Below are 22,029 nucleotides of genomic sequence, written 5' to 3'. Positions count from 1 at the left end.
GGGACAATAATAAAATATCATATAAAATTAAAGGACTAAATATGAACATTGATCACCAAGAAATTACAGACTAAAATGTTACGAGTCAATAAACTACAAATATTGAATTGTTATAAATGAAAGCTTATAGATGAAAACGATAATTGGAAAAAAGTTAAGAACAAAAAGTAACATTTTCGTTTAAATCAGTTTTGTAGTTCTAATCAATATCAATCAGTATAAAATATAAAACCTCCGCTGGTAACCCAAAAACAATTTATATAAGTGAACAATGTTATTCATCAAGTTACAGATAATACATGTCTAGTTATTAGGAAAACAAAAGCACTTGTACTTACTTGATAAGCATAAGAATAAAACAATCAATCCACTCCCTTGAATCAAACAATTGGTAACAAACTGCCGAGTGCCAACCAATGTGGAAAATCTGTGTCATCTAATGACTACGGGACATTCTAAATATCAAATCAACAGATTTGATTACAGGGCGTAAAAACTAGTCTCCAAGAAACCGAATCTGGTCCAAGTGCTCCGTTTTCAGATCTCTACGGTTCCAATGATTGGCTTTTGCTTATCCGCTTGATCCATGTCCTCATTTGACAACTGACCTGCATTAAATTCACGTGTGATTTGCAGGTTGCACATCAAAGAAAAGAAACTGCTTTGAAATCATTTTCAACAATGAGAATAAAGCATTTCGTGGAAATCTTACTTCATTTAAGTGAGTTTACGCCAGATTGATTTTGATGATGCATTTAAGCACTTCACTCGTGGGAAAACAAAGCCAGTTTTGGGAGGTCTTCCATCAATAAGAGAATTTTCATATATCTCCCTGCACTCTTGTATGACCTGATTAACAGCGATAATTATATATCATAAGAAATTGAGAACCATGAAATTTCTCCAGTAAATCTCTCCTAAACAACCAATGACTGCAATTTTTCCTTTTCCAACGTTGTCCTATTTCTTCCAATTACAAGTTTGGGACAACTAGTCTCGTTTATTAAATGATAGAAGCGCCATAAATTGGCCCAGAATATGAGTTCAATATGTTGTAACGGAATCTGTACACGAAATGTTCCCACTAGAATATGCCCAAATCTTGTTGACTGGCAAGGATTAGGCTCAATGCCACCATGCATTTTCTCTTCTCTTCAAATAAATTTCCATGAAGGCAAACCTACAATCGCCTTATTATTTGGATCCCATAGAATTGAACATAACATTACCACTGTATAAATTATCCATTCATATTCCCTGCTTTAGAAGATATTTTGAGTTCGATGTCAAGAAAAATAATCATTGAATTTTATTTACCTCCTTGGCATCCTTTCGAGGAATGCCTTCTCGTAGACCAACAAGCTTCTCAACAACTTCAGCCTACAATAGCACAGAAAACTGGTTCATCATCCAGGACTACTCCAAGTTTAAAATTTCACGAGCTTTGAGACATTTACTTCTTTAAAAAGAAAGAAAAAAAAACCAAAAAATTTTCTGATATATAAAATGGAAGAATAATATGATAAACAAGAAATGCATTTTGATAAATTGATCATGTGACAACTGTTTGTTTTTATCATGTATTTTGGTCAACTTTTTTAATTCTCAGTCTAATCCAGTTCTTTATCTTGAATATCTGTTGCTGGTTAATATTTCAAGATTCTAGGGCATTTAGGAGGCAGATCTTTCGTAAAAATCACAAGGATTTACTAAAGATTAATGGGCCCAAGTCATGAGCTGCTTTCCCCCCTCATTTTACTGTCTTTTGTGGCCCATAATCTAATTGCGAGTGTTCAAAATAAAATAAGGAACTTCAGAGTATAAACCTTAGAATACTTTTATTTGCATTCATAGATTAATCAACTATAATTGAAACCAGTATCATATTGAGGATAATCATACCGGGCAGTCTGGTTGGTGTTCAAGAATATTTGTATAGATGAGTGTGAAGGTATCCAAACTCTCAGCTGAAGCAAGTTCCCTTAAGTCGCTGAGTATCCTCAATCTGCTTTCAACTTTCTAATCCAATGGCAGGGACATAAACGATGAGAAGCTTGAGCACAGTATACCTAGACTAACAGCATAATTTGCACATTAAGAATGACTATAGTTAGAGGCACTAAACCAAGAGCACTTACAGAAACACTTATGTATTCCCTAAAAAAGTCCATGATAACCTCTTCATCTAACCTCATCCTTTCAATTGTTTCTTCCTTAATATAGTTTTTCTGCAATCAAATGATCAGGGAGACAATGATGTCATAAATGGTGAGTTGTTACAAAGTGCAAAGTTGAAGACCCAAAAAAAAAAAAAAAGATTATCAGTAATTTTGAGTTTGGAACCTGCGTTAGAAGATGATCAATATAAACGACCACTGTTTCCTCAAGGCAGGCTTCAACGAATCTTCTAAAAGATCTTTCTTCAATGTACCTTGAATGAAAAGCTGTAACTGGTAAAATTTCCACAACATACTAGATATTCAACAATCTATAATAGTTATAAAAGAGCAAGGGTACTTATTGCTTACCCATCTTTGACTTGGCAAAGAATGATGCAGCATGACCCATGAAAACTAGAAACTCCAAAGAAAATCAAATGGTGCTCGCATAGTTCAAAAGCACCTTTTCTTTTGCAATAGTAAATTTCATTTTTTTTTTTTAATTGCTTGCACACCCGTTATCGTAAGCCTGCCCTGGACTAATTCGGATCAAGCATTGACGGACCCTTTTGGACAGTGGGCTCTACCACTGAGTTTTAACACTACTATATTCCCAAGACTTAAATTCAAAATCACTGGTTAAGCCCGCCTTACCAGTTGATCCAGGCACTTGGTGGCAGTAAGTTTTATTAATTAATGGTTAGGAATGAAACCAAGTTGCTAGTTGCTACAATATGAAATGAACATCTCAAGGTGAGAAGTGTCCTTTCTTCCTCTCCAGTTTAATGCATTACATTTCCGAGGAAACAAAGGAATGCCCCCTTCCTAAACCCTTTCATATATGACCCCAGTTTGAACCCTTGATTTGGAACCCCTTGCTCTCGGTGGCAGAGGTCACTCTTTGTTGATTTTCTCTCCCCCTCTCCTTTCAAAAAGAAAACATGAGGACATATTCAATCCTAATTACATTTTAAGATCCCACAGTACGATCAATTATTTGTTCTCCTTTATTCAAGAAAGACAACTCATGATGAACATATGAGGCCATAGAGATGCAGATATGAACTCAAGCATTCATTAGGGAATCAGAATGTTGCAGGATGGAATTCAAGGAGCCACAAGCCATAAGACCTTTAATTCTTGTTACCATAAGAAGCTTTATGCAGATTGTCAACTAAAACAAAGAACTGGAGGTCTGATGGTTCATAAAAATCAGTAATTGGTTCTTTCTTCACAGTAATTGTTTAGGTTGACTGGATTCTTGACTGAAACAAAAGAAACCTGATGGTGGAAATATTTTGGCATAGGTGGAACAATGAACAAAATAAGATACTAGGACCAGGAAATAAACTTACATTTTGACATCAGTGAAATAATCACCAAATGTTGCAACCAAGTACTCAGTTACCTGCCCCTCGCTCCACTCTGGCATATGCAAAAGAGAAGGCAACGTTTTTAGTTAAAACAATTAACTGAGTTGTAAGAACATGTGCTTGAAAAGATAGGGTAGAAAACATGGTTTATTGACTTGTTTATAAAACACTTAAATTTAATATTGTTACATGCAACATTTAAAAACATCGTACAGAGCAACTGTTAACCTGGAATTGATCACAAACTTGGCCTTTCCAACAGCTTTCTTCCTATGACATCTTAAAGTTTGAAGACAATGGCATTTTTTATACCCAAAAATTACACAGAGAATAACAACACAGAGCTCAAGGGCAAAGAAACATCCCAAAAGCACAATGAAAACCCCTAAACACAATCCAGGAAAACAAAATGCAATAGCTGCCTACATGAAGAACATGCCTCTCAGCGCCTTAGCCTTCTTAACAAGGAAGTCCAAAATTTGGGTTGGGAGGTGACTCTACTAAGTGGGTGAACAAATCCCTGGAATATCCCATGTAATGCTACCAGATACGGCTCCAGAAATTTTATTAATGCAATATTAATTTCACCAGAGTGTAGGTCTTAGTGAGTACTACAAGTTATAACCCCAAAAATCAAAGGGAAAAATATAAACAAACACACAATTCTACCCATTTGAAAGCCATAGACTCTCCACACACTCACTCACTAATTGCTTACTTCTCCCTTGATCCCCTCACCGACAATAAATGACTCTCTCTTTCACACAAAGACCTCACACCTCCCAAAGGCCACCAGTTAGTTCAGCGTTTCAGCCTATTATTCATGAGTCCAACATTTCTTCGCCTGTAGGTAATGGGTACTATTACATTAATTAGACTAAATATTATAAGAACAATACTAGGTCAGTAGGTAATGGGTAAAAGTACTTAACCTGTCTGGTATAGCTTCACCAACAACTCCTGGACACCGGGATCTTCAAAAATCACACACACAGTTTGATGCACAGCTTCCTATCATCAAAATGCAAAAAAATTATATTATAATAGTTTAACCGTTACCATATAACTGACATCATCAAACTGACTGACAACATAGATATTGTTGATAAACCTTCATTTACATGCTAAATAGGGAGTATTAAAGGATAACAATGGAACCCTCTACTCTCTTAAGCTTAAAAACAAGGAAAACCAGAAAATACACTTCAAAAGTAACTAAAAATTACTATTGCTGAATGATAGAGTGGGATTACAAGCAAAATAAAGACTGAAACTACACTCAGATGACAATTACAGAGTACATGAAACATCATAAGATACACCCTCTTGACAGCAACACAAACACAAGCCTCTCAAAAATACTCATAAGGTAAAAAGATAAAATGATGAAGAAAAGATGATCTTCTCCACGCCCAATCTGGCATTTGAGAGGCCATAACTCTCCTCGCTTTGACCACAATTCTCCAAAATACCCTGCAACCCGCTCTGCATGAAATTACAGATTTAAAGAGCCAAACAATTACTCATTACTCCTACCAACACTACCTAGTTTTGCTTCCCAACTTTGATGTGTCAGCTGGTCTTTACCAATAGGATTTTCTCCTAAACCAACAGTCCCATTTTTGCTGTCACTTTTCTATTCTTTTTATGTCTCCTTTACAAAGTTTTGACATTGACCAGTGATGGGGTCGTATCAGATAAGAAATATGATAATCTGTGAAAGTGTTCTCTTATCCAAAAAAGAAATGACAGCACTTGAAGCAAATGGCACCTGAACAATCACTAGTCAGCTCAAAGATAAGACTTGTGGGTGGTAACTGGGTATTCATTGTTAACTACAACCTAAAGGCTAAAGGAAAGTATAACTTACTATAAAGCTATTCTGATAGCTAGAGTGCTCACTCAAACCATGTGGAAAACACTACCAGTAGACATTTGGTTAAGTTGTAAAAATTAACACAATCAACATATTGTTCTATTTGGTAGAAAATTTAGGTTGGCAACTTTATCAAACATATGTCCATATTGTTTTCTTCAAATGGTATCTAGAGAACAAAGTCAACATAGAGATTCCTTTGGATGATCATCTGCGTGAAGGCAAAAACAGTGTAAGCTGAACAAGTCATTACACGTCCTCATTCCTCAAGTAATCCCCAAGGGCAAGGTCTAGCAAGTTTACAAGAACTGTGAAGAGCTATGGATATATTCATGGGAAAGCCAATTGGTCGTACCTTATTCTTGAAGTTCTCTTCTGAAATAAAGGTGGCTGTTCTAATTGTTCATGTACACAACACAGGCATTACAGGTGACTTTGAGAAGAAGTAAATTGATTAAATGATATACTTTCTATAGAATTGATAATCTAAGGCCTTGACAAGATGAGGTATTTTTGGGGACATGATAGAGAGTAGAGACCATGGTAGCATATGATGCTTAAGCCTCACAATGAAATATATTAGAGGATTTATGGGATACTGTATCCCATAAGTGGTTTTTTTTTTTTATATTGATAGGTAACTTTTAGGGGAAGGTTCATCATTCCACTTCAGTGTCCATACATTAGCACCAAAGCTCGACTGTCGCCAACTCCAAAAAGGGCCAACCTAGAGAGTTATAATTGGAAAAAAAGTCGAGTGAAATGTTGTTGACTATAGCCATAGGGATGTTGACTCTTCAAATATGGCTAATTGATGGAGATCAAGGTAGCAAGGGATACCTAAATCTCACATTGAGTAGTATGGGATACCCTATGGAGTACTTAAATGAATTAGTTCTACCCCCTTATAGCCAGCTTTTGGTGGAGGGTTCCCCATTCCCTAGGTGTCTGTCAAAATAGAAGTAGCTCAATCAAGAAAGGGAATTTCAGTTTCTCAACCAAAACTCACTCTTGACCTTCTTGAAATAATATCTTGGTTGCAAGCCATCAAATACTCTCATGAAGTCTACTTCTAAGAGTTAAAAACAAGATGGGGTTCCTATTGGCACTAACAGGTATCAAAGGCTGGTAGGAAATGTACCTATCTCTTTGACACTAGATCTGATATCTCCTTTTGTAGGAGTTTTGTTGATCAATACATGAATAAAGCCATTGAAGTGCTCATGGAAGAGTCCATAGAATCCTGGGCTACTCGAAGCAACATCTACCAAAGGCGTCCTTTTCAAGAAAGATGCAAATAAGAGTATATAAATATGGAACAGAATAACTTATCTAATGGATCAAGAATTCCACATATCTAAGTGGAACTACTAATGGATTGGGAATTTATCCATCCCTTAAGTTCAAGTTTATCATTTCAAAAGTCTTAAAAGTTTTAACATTGTTTAGGAGGCTTAATGATCTGTATCGTTTATCTTCACAAGTTTAAGTCGTAGTTAATCTCTATTTTAATTATTATAAATAAAAGGGGAAACAGCTGCTACTACATGGAGAGTTCATTGTGCAAGCCTCTTCAGTTATCATATTTCTGTTCTCATGTTAAATTTTATTTGGAAGAACAATAAATATAGATTTGCACATCTTTGAATGCATGATTAACAACAGATGAAAAATAATAACAATTAATGTGTTTACAATGTTATTAATAGCCTCTCAAAGGCTGTCCATACATAATGCATAAGAGATTTAAATGAGAGGGTTAAAGGAAAAAGGGACAGTTATCTTCAGGTTCTGTGATATAAAATAGCTACCTTTTAAATGAATTAGAAAGATTTACTAGGTAACTGCACAGAGAAATGTCGTTTCTCATGGTATCCAGGTACAGAGTCAAGATAATTATTTTCTTCCCCTTCATAACATGCAATACTCCAAGAATCAGAGGCTTCCTCACCAACATAAATTACTGCATCCCATGCATTAAATTTCTGTAGGTCCAAGCCAATGGGGAAAAAAGATTTATGGCTCTTTGGATGCATGATATGTTATCAAGATGAATTCCGGAATCTCAATTACGAAGGAAATCACATGTTGAACTAGTAATCATAAACTGCATTATGCTGAATTCAGTTGATTAAAATAATGTGAATTCAATGAATATCCACCGAGAAAGTATTAGAGTAAAACGTGTAGTAGACATTCTTATACCTTAGCAACATCTAGAAATCCCTTGCAGGTGTCTTCAAAATTAACCTGTAATGAAATAGCAAATCTGAAGATATAAAATCAAGAAAAACCAATGAAGAACTTCACTACTTCCAATATCATGCTCAACAAATATACAGATTCCTTTTCCTTTCATAAAATATTTCTGTTTTTTTTTTCTTTTTTTGAGAGAGAGAGAGATAGAAGAAAGCAAATACATTCGAGAGATACTTTGAACAAACATTTAACATACGCTAGACATAGAACAATAGGAATAAGCAAAATTTATTAATAAATAAAATCCTATAGCGAAGGTAATCTCAAAACAATTTCATAAACAATATAAGCATAGCACTTCCATCAGAGTGGTAAACAGTAAAAAATCAATAACTATTTATTTATTTTAAGATAAAGGGCCAATACAGCACAAATAGTAAGAATAATGTACACACACAACTACCCACAGATACTGCTTAAAAAAAGTTTGGGGGCCAAAAAAACCCCATGAACTCTAGTTAAACAAGAAAGAAGCATGTTAATATCATCACCAAGTCACTTTGAAAAGATTGTAATTCTTATGTTTATATGATGTTATGTGTCTTCATTTGTAGTTTAGTGTTGACAAGAGTAGGATGGAAATTAAGATATCAAAGAAACAAGCTCTGGCACTCGTAGTGGTATTGGCATATTGCTTTGGCCCAATTTTGGGATCAGATTGGAAAAAATACAAAGAATGGTCTGGCCTCTGGACCTTCAACACTTATTGACCATCCATCCAAACTCTTCTTCAGAATGAAATAAATCATGTTTCCAAAAAGCTGATTTCCAGGCAGCACAAAATAGTGGGAATTCAATGCAGGAAACATCAATAAAGAAGAATAATATAAACATAAATTTGGGAAAATGCAATAACAACAAAGAGTAGGTCAATCATGCAACAGTTAACAAACAAATCAAACTAGCCATAACAAACACAAAATCCAAGCTCCAAACCTGCTCAGCAAAATTTTGTGGAAGAGCTTCCATGGTGCTATTACTCAGCTCCATTGCAAGATCATAGCAGCGCAGGTTGTTGTTTATCTAAATACAACGTTCCATGGAATCTTATGTTAACACGAGCTTCAAAACAATGCATTATTGAAGAAATATATCAATAACCTAATACTCAATAAAGTGTACTAACCATTGCACATAAAGGCTCAAGACCAATTTCAGAAGCAGGTTCTTCAAGTCCCTTCTTTTCAGCTGCTTGAAAATCAATCATCACCTGTAAAATTACAGAATGTCAAAAACCACAGGGACACTATAAGTTGTGGTTATTTGGTGATATTATTGTGAGAATGAAGAAATTTTAGCATGTTGCACCACCAGCAAAATTTATTTGCAATGTTTTGCCTAAATATCACTTTTCACCGAGGGTTTGGATGCCAAGGCAATTACCTGAATGGTTGCCAAGGCAATTCTGTATAACATAACATCAGTACTATTATCCCGAACAATTTGTACTTGTTCTCCAAGTATCCTGAACAGATCAACAGCTGCTGGGGTATACAGCTTTCCATCTTCTGTTTTCTTTGGGGGCTGCGTTTTATCAGCCTCCAATATATTCATGTACCATTTCTAAAAGCCACATGAACAAAAGCATAATATTAAAAAGAGATCCAAGGAAGAATTTCAAATAATTAGTCAAATCGATAGATAAGGTGGCTAAGAAATACCCTTGTTGTAGCTTGCATTCTTTCAACATACGAGTTCATAAGAGGATCCATGGCACCACTTTCAGAACAAACTTGAGCCAGAGTCTCGTCAACACCTAGCCCAATCAGAGTATCTTGATATTCAACAACCCAACTGGTCACCTACTAGATAACCAAAAAATCAGAAAATTGTAACACGTAAAAGTTACGCCAGATACTAAAGAGGCAAAGACCAAAAAATTCCCAAAAAAGGGAAAAGCTTATAAAATAACTATCTGTCATTTTAATCAACAATTGTAGACAAATGATGGGTTAAATTTAGCTGCTTTCACATATCTAAAAGCCAGTAAGTCATGAAAACATTAGCAACCTCAAAAAGTTGTAACTGAGGACAAGAAGAAAATTATAACATCCACCAAGAAATGAACGGTTGAACATCAACAAGAAAACCCCTAAGTCACTACTAATGCATATAAAAGTCTCTGAACTTTTTTACGTTAAAAAAATCTTTGAATTGCATTGTTTTCTTTGAAAACTATAATCTGACACTTCAAAGTAATATTGCAGCAACAAGGAGTTCGACAGCACCTAAGATGCATGCATATGAAGCTAGGATGATTTGAACGAGGCATAACCACAAGAGGCTTTGATACCATGGAGAGTTTGAGCAAGTATGAGAAAGTACGGGGGAAAAGAGAGAATATGAGGGAAAAGTAGACAGTAAGTACTGATCTACCAGGCCATTTTATTTATAGTTATGTACAGGACAAGAATTAATGGCAAATAATTACAAATCAAATCTGCCTAATCACAGTCTAATCAGCCATAATCAAATGCAACCATTTACAATAAATAACATGTCAACATAATCCTCAACAGCGAGAAAATCTCACTGTGATATTTCCTAATCTGGTGCATTTTGATAGTATCAACTAAAGCTGGAAATAATATTCCTGATTGAGATCAAAACAAAATCAGATCAATCAAGTCTCTATTAAGTCTCTAAGACTTGATTTTCAACGCCAGTCTCATTATCTTTTCTTTCCTTTACTTTTATTTTTAAGCCGTTTGTATACTCTCCTTATGTGTTCTTTTTATTTGCTTTTCGGTTCTTTTTTAGAATGTTGCTTTGGGCTCCTATAGATTTTGGAGCTTTCTCTTTTGCTTGTACCTTAGAATTACAATCAATAAAGTTAGCTTTTCCATAAATTCTTCAACATCCAACTGTAATACAGTTTCATTTGTAAGATATGGATTCATCATACACTACTAGGAGAGGCATCACTTTCAGGATTACAAAACACGTATCCCATTCCCACATTTTTTTTTTCCTTTTTCCAATAGGAGACTGGGAAGTTTGCAACTGTAAGGGATCTGCAAGCATGAATTTGTTCTGGGAGCAAAAATAAAGCTCAACTGGCTCCCCTTGGTGAAGAGAGAATAAGATATTGAATGAGATAACAATCAACAGTAATGACACTGCCAAAATACCTTTAATATCTCAATGTTTGTTAAATTATTTGCCCTGTCACTGAGCAATCTTAGCATCTGAGTAAATCTTTCTGTGTACAGATTTACCATCAGCTGAAATATTTCATATCTGTCAGCAAAGGAAACCGAATTATAGCAAATTAAACATGTAAATAAAGAAAACTTACAATAAAAAATGCACCCTCAAGCGTAATAAAATATGCAGCTTATCCTCATATACAGAACCATGTCTAAGAGACACTTTTATGAGCCATAATAACAGACAACAGTACACACACAGAGATATGTGTGCATGTGATCCTCAATGACTAGCAAATTAATTAAATAAAGATAGGAAGAACTATAATTATTAATTAAAAAAGCTATTAACATATAGAAATCAGAAAAACCATTGTCATAGAAGATACTATAGCAGGAACCACACCCAAATAACATCTCAAAAGATTGACATATTAACCAAAAGCCTGTCAAAAAAGAGGGGGAGAAACAGTATATTCAGGAATAAAGCAAACCTTGGAGGAAAGCAGGGGGCTACATAGTCGTAGACATCTCCAAGTTCCTCTTGAATCTGTATGACTTAAAAAGGTTCCATTAATGAGGGGCATAAATAGGAGATTGGATGATGTCGAAGAAATACAGGGAACAAGTGCCAAATTCTGATTTTCTATATCAATGATGAAACATTTTTGTATGTACATTTTTTTAATACATTTGTACGTACATTTTAAATCAAATGGTACACCAACTTAGGGTGTGTAATGAATGGTGGATCAAGAGAATGCTGCTGGTCTTGATGGTTTCAGTTTTGCTTGGTCCTTTCTGAATGATGGCCTGACAAAGGATTTTATGAATTTTTTATTTTATTTATAGTAGTTACTAGCATAAAGTTTCATGCATGACTTTAGAACCTATTAGAATGATGTCTTGTGATTACGAGATCATAACCAAGCTCCTTTCTTCAAGGTTGGAGGAGGTTGGCGGGATGCTATCTGTGAGAATCAAAGTCTTTCAGGATTATGCATTTTAGTAGTTTATGGGCTGACGGACACTGTTAGCATCCTCTGTCATAACAACAGGTTTCTTAACAGCTTAAGCTTTCATCAAGATTGTATGTAATTGTAAAAACCCATTTTCCACCACAACTTTATTGAATGATTACTTTATTGAGTCATCCTTGCAACAAGCCTTGCCAGTTATAACTTTTATAAATTATAATGCAGATATTTTATGAATAGAATCTTTGAATTGCGTCATATAGAAGCTCGAATATATTTTGTACTATTGAAAAATACAAAAAGGTTACATTATTTCCATGGATCACATGTTAATTTAATATAACAGTCTCCAAGAGAAAGAACATGATATCTATCTCATATTTCCAACCATTATATATTTAAGTCTCCTGAGGACACATGATAAATCACAACAAAATTTATTAGGCAATGAAATGCAATTTTAAGATTCTCTAGGCTACAAAAATGGTATATAATAATCAGTTTGTGATGAGAAGAAGTACAATAAACTGATAAAGGAGAAAAGGAGTAAAAATAATAGTGCTATTTGGTCCAAAAGGGGAGAAAAATAAAGAGTTAGAAAAGCTTCAAAAAATAATGCTCATACCTTTCGTGCTTCCTCTAGAGCTGCTTTAAGGTCCTCAAAGACAAGCTGATTCATAAATTAGATTGGCAGTGAGTTGCATACAGGGTTATGTGTGTGTGCGTGAGTGTAAATCTACGAGTGTGCATATAAGGGTGTGTTATGGGAGCATCCGAGCATGAAGTACACAATTTGAGGTACCTCAGTGAGAAGCTTGTTAAACCGCTCCTCTACAGTCTTCCGTATCTGTTCATAGCACTTATCCTTATAGCCTTTCCCCTGAACCTTTAGTTTTTGCTGTGTTAAATTTTTTATACTGGCAGATTTTCTGGAATTCATCATTGACAACAGAATCTTAGTGATTTCAAAGTAAAACTTGCACCCTTTCAAGTAAAGATATCATCATGTTGAGAATAAGAATAAGACACTCAAAATCAAAGGATGACATGACAATTAGATATAATGGTTGTTAACTCCAAAGTTTCTTCAGAAGCCTACTGATTGTTTTGATGATAACATGCCTTAGCACATAAATTAAAAGCTTAAAGATCCCTGAACCATACTGAAATCAACAATAGATGCAAACAAAACTTGGTTCTAAGGCAGCACTGATTTGAAAATTAAGCATCAAATCCAACTTTGATGTACTAATGTTCAGAAAACGATCACAAAAACAAAGAATTCCTCTTGAGGCTAATGTTCAAGGGATAGGACTAATAAAATGAAGGACTTCTCGTCACCAAAAAAATAAAAAATAAAAATGAAAGACTTCCAGTAAATCACAAGTGAATGAAATTAATGAAGAACAAGTAAAGAGCAGATTTCAACGGCACAGCATGCAAGAATTCCTAACCATAATCTACTCAAAATTTTAACTGGTATTCAGATCTAAATAAGGCAAGCTCAGAATTTAAATTAACTAAAAAATATTATCTGAAAATTGTCACCCTGCACTCTAACTTGGATTAAATTATGTAAAGGCTGGCTTGGGTTCCTGTATGATCTCCAGCAATCATGTCATCCCCAAAAAAGTACAAGAGCTTCACAGCAGACCAGAGGTGCATCCGAATCTTATCTTGCTTTTTTTTTTCATTGGTTTCTTAATCCTAATCCAGCCAATTCATTAGGAAACCTTTGAAGTTGTGTCTGGGATTATATTCACGGTTTTAGTGTTTGGTTGAGGTTAGCTGCAAAACCTATCCTGAGAGGGTATCTTTCTTCCATTTTACATTATCTTGCCATTTCTCCCTTTCTATGTGCTAGAAAGGGTAGTTAATGATTCTTTGGTGGTGAGCAGGGGAGATGTTTTCGGTGAGCATGACAAACCATCTTGCATTCATGCTTATGTACTTGCAAGCTCGCTGGGAAAAAATCACTTCTTCATTGTCAAGCCAGCTAACTGTTTTGTTCTTTTTTTTTTTCTTTTCCATTACTCACAAGTACCCTCTTATTAAAGGCAATCCTGTTTGAAGTACTGTCGAGTATTAAATGTGGACACCTCTCCTATACACTATTTTTGTTAGTTAGAATTGCTGTCTTATCTGTTTTGAACAGAATCGGATCATTTTTTTTGCATCAAAACCATGTTTTATAGCTCAAGTATACTGCTGCATCCTGTCCTTAAAGTAAACACAGTTCAATAGACTGACCGCTGTCTTAAAAAGCTGAAAAAGCGCACCACACAATGCAAACCCCCTTCTTTAGTGCATCCAAAAATAACAATGGGAAGATATAACACATATAATGGTAAATCAATTCTAAATAATACAACAACAACAACCTTTATCCCGCTAGGTGGGGTCGGCTACATAATTATGTTAATGGTAAATCAATTCTAAATAATGAAAGTTTTTTTTATCAATAAGAAAATGTAAATTACATGGAAGTTTTCCGTGGATTTGCAATTGATTCCATTGCACCATCCCCCTCAGCTTCAGCTGCTTCCTCTGCAATCTGTTGATCAAGGATTTCCTGCATCTCAACAACCCTAGAGCCGAATTTGACACAGAGAAAACAAGATTATGTTAATATGAAGAGTGCAATGATAATCTACCCACATGTTCCCTGCCCACAGATATTCATAAGGAAATCCAACACTCGAAAGCAAAACCATTAGGGACGGGATTGACCCAAACAATTATATAGCTAAAGTAGCTAACAAAATATTCATCACCAAAGCAAAGTTGTTGGAAATGACAACTGAAAAGAAACGTGAAATTAACTTGTTAAAATCAGCTGGGTGCGTATTGAAATTAGTAAAACTCTCTTGATAGAAACAAATTTCAAAATGAGCAACAGATGGTATATGAAATTCGTTAGCTTCCATTGTTTTTAGCCCATTCTTGGCTTCTAAAAAAATCCTATTACCAAATTATGTCTTCAGCCCTAGTAATATCATCCCAGTCTGAAAATAAAATCTCCAACGAGAAATTGGAAGGCTTAAATCAGATCTTGAATGTCTCAATGAAACTTCAAGTAGATGTTCCTCAATTGTCCACAAATTTCTATTTGTTAATCAACTCCGAAAGTTATTAAATTGCAGTCTTATATTCTCCCAACCTGTGTTTCATGATCAAATTATGATAAGGATGAGGGAAGACATGGACTATACTAGCTTGCGCTTCCTAACAATCCATACCAAATCTGGCTTTATCACTGAAGTTTTGGACACCCTTCATAGTGCTAGTGTTATATTTCCTAATACAAAGATTGTTACCTTGTAATTTCCATTGTGATACCAGTGAATTTGCAAAACATCATTTTTATCTGAAAAAATTAAGAACCATTCCTGTGTGTGTAAAAAAGGATGAAAATGCCTGTCATTTTCTTATATATTCAAAACTTGCAAAACATCTTATAGTAACACATAATCTTGCTAAGTAAAGTTAAGGCCTATACAAAGTAGCTGAATCCTATAAATCTTCTTTTGACTCTTCCTGCCATAAGTTGTAACAACAGGCGTCAAAGAGTCTTCATTGAAGGCAAGAAGCTCGTAGCACAATCATAAAGTGGATGTGCTAGAATATTATGAACAAACTGCTAACAAAAATAATTAAGTTTCAATTGGCAACATGGAACTGCACTGATACACAGTGAAGCCATTTAACCAACAATTCAAAAGAGGAAAAAAATACAGAAAAGTAGAAAGGTAATGTCATTGTCGGCAAACAGCATACCTTATAGCACGAACCAGAGTTTGAGGGCTGCAAAAGGGAAAAAAAGAAAGGAATTATGCATATTATTGCAATCAAAGCGCATAGCTTCATGTTTGCCAATGTAATGCAGCCAAGTCTGTTGCTGTGGAATAAAAATCAAACCCACCAAATTGTCATTCCTATATCTATAATCTCACACTAAGCAACCGTAGTTCTCTCCAACATCCTTGCCAAGCACACAGCTGCTTCTGGTGTATATTAAAATAGTGGTCCTTCTATTTCAGATGTTTATTATAATGACGACATCTTATATCTTAATGAAAACAAAAGTGAAAAAAAAAATGCATTAATATCTCATAATTCTAGATAAAGTTGACAAAACCCTTGAAACTCTCTAGTATGCCTCACGCATAAAAAATCCCAAACCTAAGTAAGTCCTTGAAGTACTTAAAGATTGGCCAAAAATAAGGAAGGCTTCAACGAAAGCACAAATGACTCAAATCTGTTACAACCTTCAAATCAATAAAAATCATAATTTGATTTCAAATCTCAGAGTACTCAATTCATAGAAGTTGAGTCATAGGCCAAACACAATAAAAATGACACAAACCCATCGCCAAAAAAGAAATTCCAAAATAAAAAAGGCACAAACCTTTCTCTAGAAAGTTTATAGAAATTGGAAATATGGCCCCACAATGTCTTCTCAAAGGTCTCCCAAGTTCGATCTACATCTTCAAAATATTCCCTGAGACATATGCCAAGACTAAGACAAGAAAAATATATTCCGATGTTGGGGCAAAAAAAGAACTTGAGGAAAGCAACATAAATCATCAATGATCTTAGCCATTTCATCATCATCTAAATAGTCAGGATTGAACTTAAGAACGTGCAAACCTTAATCTGCCAACCTCTTCCTTGTGAGAACCTGCAGCTGCTAATGCAAACCTCCGCTTCCCATCTAAGGCTGTTAACCTCTATAACAGTAAAAGATGAAAAGGGGGAACAGGGAAAAGGTATATAAGATTTCAAAAAGCACTAGATGTTAAGCATAATAATTAATCACAGCACAAGTAAGGCCAATATTACCTCGTATGTATTTACAATTTCTTTGTCATCACTCAAAGAATCCCGAGCCTCTGCTGCCTCAACAGAGATGGACATCATACCTTCAATATCCTATTAGAAGACAGAGGAGTTGAATGGTCAAAATTATATGAGGAAGGCTAAGATTTTGAAAATGCAGTGATAGATCTCGCCAAAACCAGGTTTAAACTACAATTAGTTAAAATCAAGGCATATTCCCTACAAGGGAAAATACCATTTCAGGTCCCTATACTTTAATCAGTTTTTTTTTTTAGTCCCTACAGTTTACTTTCATGGTTTCTCTTTCCTTTTGTTTACTCTGTCCGAGCTGTTAGTTCCTTTACTTTGAAAAATACTCAAAAACACCACGACTTGACCCAAACAATGTTAATTTTGCTGAGGTCCAGTCCCTTATGCTTGTGCAATGCCCTTTTCCCTCTGACTCACACACAGTCATTTTAAGGAAGTGGGATTCCTTTTCCTTCTTTTTAATCAAATCAAATTTTTAATCAGACAATTTTCTAATTTTTTCCAGGTCAGCATGTTTTTTCCCTAGTCATGTAGTGGGATTAACAGCATTAAGTCTACCTCAACAAAATTAATTCCATTTGGGCCATCTCATGATCCTTCCAAGTACTTTTAAAAACACAAGGACTATCAATTCAAATGGAGCAAATAAAAGGGATAGAAAATCATGGGGAAAAAAAACTATAGGGAGTAAAACAAAACACAATTGAAGCATAGGGACCTGGAGTGGTATTTTTCCTATAATCACTGCTTGATAGTTGTCGCAACTATCAACTTATCCCAAAGACCAAATACAATATTAATGGTTGATACAACACAAGAAGCCTTTTAGCGGAAGTATGGCACTACATCTTCACTTTAACCATGGTTGACCAAGAAAAACCAAGCATAAAACTCATGCAAAGCACAGGAAGGGGAGATTAAGATATCAACTCTCAGGACAATGTAATGTTTTACAATTCAATCATGATAAATGGTTTCATTAAAAAGGATAAGAAAATAACCTTCAAGGTTGTGTTTAAATTATTTCTTGCATTGCTAAGTAGCTTTATCTGGTCATGGTTTTCAATTAATGTTTGGCATTCCTGGCAAAACCTGATTCACCAAAAAAAAAAAAAAAGGTACATTATGCTCAAAAGTAATCAAGATTGCAAGACTAAACAAGCACACTCTGAGAAGTCATAAAATATGTTAGTCCATCTCCATCTCATTGTTTACATACTTTTCAATGGAGACAAAGTTTTCACGAAGCCGATTTATTGTCTTTTGAGATGAGTTAAGTGATTCCAATCCGGCCTGTGCTTGCTCAACCTGCACTCAAGAATATTTTGGCCAAGGAAACAGAAGATGTGAAATAACAGATCAAGAGTATCAACAGCAGTGCAGAACGCATATAGTGATGCATATTTAATGGTATAGATATCATGCTGACACAATAATCTCCAAAGTTCAGATAACATATGCCTTCTATTGTTGCAATAGAGGGCATGTGATACATCCCTTTTATGCACTGAATTTTTAACGTACTGGTATAAGATTGGGCAGAATACAAAATTCTGAGTTCTCCATTTCAGAATTCTTCAATAATATTTACCTGCTCTGCAACCATTGTACTAAGCTGTGCATCATTAGCCTGTAAATAAAGCAAAATAGCAACAATCAGAACTAACAGCAACAATAAGCCTTATCTTACTAAGTGGAGTGAGCTACATGAATTGCACAATACAATTGTGCTCTACCATCAACCAAGTTTATAGGAATACTGTTAACTGAAAGGTCTCATTCAACCATTTCCGTAAGTGTCTTCTCTATCTTCCTCTACTTCTCTTGTCAAGACTATTTGCTTTGCTCTTCTCACCGATGCCTCTCACAGCTTTCTCTATACATTTCCAAGCCATCTTAAATGGTTTTCTACCATCTTCCTCAATATATGCCATTCCAACCCCAAAAATTATGCATTAAATATGGGCACTATTATTGAATTATAAAAAGAGACAGCATTTTTTATAATAGCAAATGTCCGTGCAGAAAATTTAACCTAAACATTATGAACTACAGGCTTTAGAGGCAACATACTTCATTGAATATCTGATCAGTATCTTCTAGTGATCATCAATCACAGGTATCAACCTCAGAATCCCAATCCTCAACAGGGGGTGGGGGAGCCATAGCACTGCACGCTGAGCCTCCCCAAATAGTAAGCCACCAACTTTCAAATATTTTGGTCTATGCTTTAAATAAACTACAAGAGCCAATCCTTGCTGGGACAGCACCTCACATCAACCTCATTATCAATTATTTTTTTTCTCCCTATTTTCTCATATTGATTCAAGAATTACGCCATGGTCTTGGCATAAACCCAATAGAAAACTTCTCACACCCAAGCGCCACCCCTGGGGGGCGGGGGTATAATGAAGAAAATATGCAAAATTCATCTTCAGTATAAACGCACACAAAGAAATTCCTATAAACAGAGAAAGGAAGTGAAAATGGTTCTTGAACATCTACTCCGTTGCTCTCCAACATATTTCATCACTTTCTAAACATCATATTTAGCATAGAAACTATAAGAATTGGTTGTTTCCTCCCTTCTGTTGATATCTTTTACCCCCTTTTTTTCCTTGGGATCAATGTTAATTGAATTGACTGTTAAAAAGGGGGAAAGTATGCAGACTTCATGCATAGCATACACTGATCAGTCTCGTATATCGATCTCCTCCCTAACCCACATAAAAAAAATCAGCTGCCTCAAGATTTTTTTTACTTCTTTAAACGACAACATCCAATTCCAATTTGTTGAAAAGGATGGATAAGAAAGAAATTGGATAAACCTATCAGCTAACTACCAATGTAAAATAGAGCCCATTGCCATGATACACCTTGTTACATCTAAATTGCCTCATTACCAACAAGTAACAAATATGGCTCCCCAAAATCCTTAATAGCTAAATATAGCAACCCATCAAAGACAACGAATTGAATTCGACTAGTACCTGTTGACGTGAAATGTAATCGGCCTTCATAGATGAGATGGACTGCAAGAGCTCTGGAAGCGGCAAAAGCTTTGCCACCTCACGAACTGCTGCCTCCTTAGCTTCAACTCCAAGATCTTCGACCATCATTTTGACGTCACTACTCAAAAACCGCCCACGTTGAAGGACACGAGAAAATCGAGTTTATAAGAAAATTCCTCTCAAAATTCTCCGACAGGCTCGGCACCCTATACGAACAGAACTCAAATTCAGCTTGAATTGAATTGAATTTTAGGAAAATGAACAGAATATGTCCTTTAGAAGCACAAATTTGGCGAACAGCTGGAGCAAAAGTCAAGACTTTCGCGGATGTTGAATTTGAGTTGAATATCTGGCAAAGGAAGAGGGAAAGAGATCCTACTGAGAACAAGTATGGATTCAGAAAGCGTTGCTGGCAAGGAAAAAGCTTGTTGTAGTGATTGATCGGGCAGCTAGGCGGGTAACGAAAAAGAAGAACCACGACCCCCTTGCACTCTTGGGACTTGGTTGGGAGGTAGAGAAGAGAGGGATGGGGTTAGTATCAGTATGCAACAAGAGAAAAGTCATTAATTGCCATGTCTAAATAGCACGGGGCGATCCAGAAAAATGAAGAAGAAAGAGTTGTACAGACAATAAAAAAAATAAAAAAGAAGTTTGTTTTCTCAATATTTATTATTTATTAGTAAAACAACAAAAGTTGAATACAAACAAGGCTATGATTAAAGAAAGATGTCTGACTGACGGCATTACCTTCCTCGCCATAAATCAGCTTCAAGACACTCGGATGAGGGACCTAATATATATGAGTGTATATAACGTTTCTTAGCATAAGATGATATGTTAAGCTACGCATTAGTGACAGAATTAATTTTTCTTGATGACTTGTTGATTTAAAAACTAACCTGTCACATGTGGTGAAGCTTATAATCTCATTCAAAGGATCGCTCACAGGGTTATAGAACAAAGGTTCAAAGTTTTGATCGAGTTGGTGCAGAGGTTGCTAATATATAATCATAAACCCAACAGAACTCCTTCTGGAAGAATCAAGCAGTTGGATGCAAAATTCTGTGACCGGGGCTGCTGTGTGATGTTGTGTCGCTAATGTTTTGATCTATGGAGGGTCTATTGAAGGTTGTGGGCCATCATAGCTTTCAAGAATTGTGTAAGAATGCTGAGGATTGGATTGCAGCATGGCACTGCAAGGATGACTGAGGTAGCACCATCTTATCTAGTGGAATAGGGGAAATCTTATTTTGTTTTATTTTTCACCTATGGTAGGTTCATTGCTTCCTTTTTTTTAACTTTATAAGTGAATTAGCATGTGTAATGTACCGTGGTTGATTAATAAAAATGGACATTCCTCTAATAATAAGGAGTTAAACTTTATATATAAGATATGTGCTAAATATGAAATTATCGTAAATAATTTATAAGTATTTTTATAAATGTTTTTTGAATTTAAAAACATAGTTTAACCTGAACCCCACTCATGAGACATGATTTATTTAATTTTTTGCACATCAAAATAAAATAGACCCTCTTTTGCCCCTTTTTTAAGAAGAAACGACAACAAAAAAAGAAACCCCATGACTTCCTTATACAAGGGAGGGTTTCGGGGGCCAAATTATTACTTCTTGATGCTAAGCTCTAACTAAAACTTAGCCTATATTACTTACTTGTAATAGTGGGCCATCCACCAATTTTCAAAATCTTTCAAACTTTTTTAATATATTTTTATTATAATTTCCAAACCTCTCTACTTCGTATTTAAATTGCATTTTTATTTTACTTTTGTAATCTCTTAAGACTTATTTTTTATCAGCGAATTTGGATGCTTATTGTTTCTTTTTTTTTTATCTGCATTTTTATTGCCTGTCTAAGATAATTAATCAAAAGCTACAAACACATTAATTTTTATACAAAAAATTACAAACACATTAATTTAATTACAATACTCTCTATTGCATTCTAGCTATTGAACCACAAACAAGTAATAATTCAACTGTTTGAAGATCGATCAGATTCCCCGTGAGATTGTTGCCAGTAAAAATAGTCTCATACAATGAAATTTGGATTAGTTAAATGGAAATAGTAATACTAATAGATTATTCATGAGTGTCTGTGCTGTGAAATTTAAAAAAAAAAAAAACAAACAGTCAAATTTTATTGACATCGGTTAGGACCAATGGACCAAACATATAGAAGCCCATGTATACGGCTTTTTAACGGGCTTTGTCCTTCTGAGTGTATTTTCAAAAACTGGGCCTCTATCTGAAAGTGAGCACGATCTCTGCCTCTAAGCCGTTACTTTTGTCCTGCCTCTCTCATGTAAGAGTGTTCAGCTTGGGCTTGTTCTAAT

At 35.1% G+C, this 22,029-nt stretch overlaps 1 protein-coding gene across 1 annotated transcript; it reads right to left on the bottom strand.

Moving 5' to 3' along the window:
• Nucleotides 1-241: 241 nt before the first annotated feature.
• LOC129301004 (exocyst complex component SEC6) lies at nucleotides 242-20,133 on the bottom strand. Its single transcript, XM_054939589.1, has 27 exons — nucleotides 20,053-20,133; nucleotides 19,653-19,879; nucleotides 18,254-18,292; nucleotides 17,882-17,970; nucleotides 17,664-17,754; nucleotides 16,636-16,725; nucleotides 16,444-16,523; nucleotides 16,202-16,294; nucleotides 15,571-15,597; nucleotides 14,274-14,381; nucleotides 12,596-12,722; nucleotides 12,419-12,463; nucleotides 11,311-11,366; nucleotides 10,799-10,907; nucleotides 9,329-9,469; nucleotides 9,051-9,230; nucleotides 8,794-8,877; nucleotides 8,604-8,690; nucleotides 7,614-7,658; nucleotides 4,465-4,543; nucleotides 3,515-3,584; nucleotides 2,344-2,431; nucleotides 2,139-2,228; nucleotides 1,903-2,019; nucleotides 1,318-1,380; nucleotides 713-849; nucleotides 242-608 (listed from the first exon to the last, which is right to left on the bottom strand). The coding sequence occupies exons 2-26, from the start codon at nucleotides 19,779-19,781 to the stop codon at nucleotides 718-720; spliced, it is 2,259 nt and encodes a 752-aa protein (XP_054795564.1). The 5' UTR covers nucleotides 19,782-19,879; nucleotides 20,053-20,133; the 3' UTR covers nucleotides 242-608; nucleotides 713-717.
• Nucleotides 20,134-22,029: the final 1,896 nt, after the last annotated feature.

This window comes from Prosopis cineraria, unplaced genomic scaffold (assembly GCF_029017545.1).
Source record: "Prosopis cineraria cultivar Desert tree isolate PC_DT_omini unplaced genomic scaffold, ASM2901754v1 PC1844, whole genome shotgun sequence".
Taxonomy (NCBI): Eukaryota; Viridiplantae; Streptophyta; class Magnoliopsida; order Fabales; family Fabaceae; genus Prosopis; species Prosopis cineraria.
Note: the sequence above shows the minus strand (reverse complement) of the source record. Positions and strands in the feature narration are given on the sequence as shown.

Coding starts and splice junctions, on each gene's coding strand:
- LOC129301004 (XM_054939589.1), bottom strand. CDS start 19,781: ATGATGGTCGAAGATCTTGGAGTTGAAGCTAAGGAGGCAGCAGTTCGT. Junction 11,367..12,418: donor CTCTAGAGGAAGCACGAAAG/GTATGAGCATTA, acceptor TAAGTCATACAG/ATTCAAGAGGAACTTGGAGA. Junction 9,470..10,798: donor CAAACATTGAGATATTAAAG/GTATTTTGGCAG, acceptor GTTATCTAGTAG/GTGACCAGTTGGGTTGTTGA.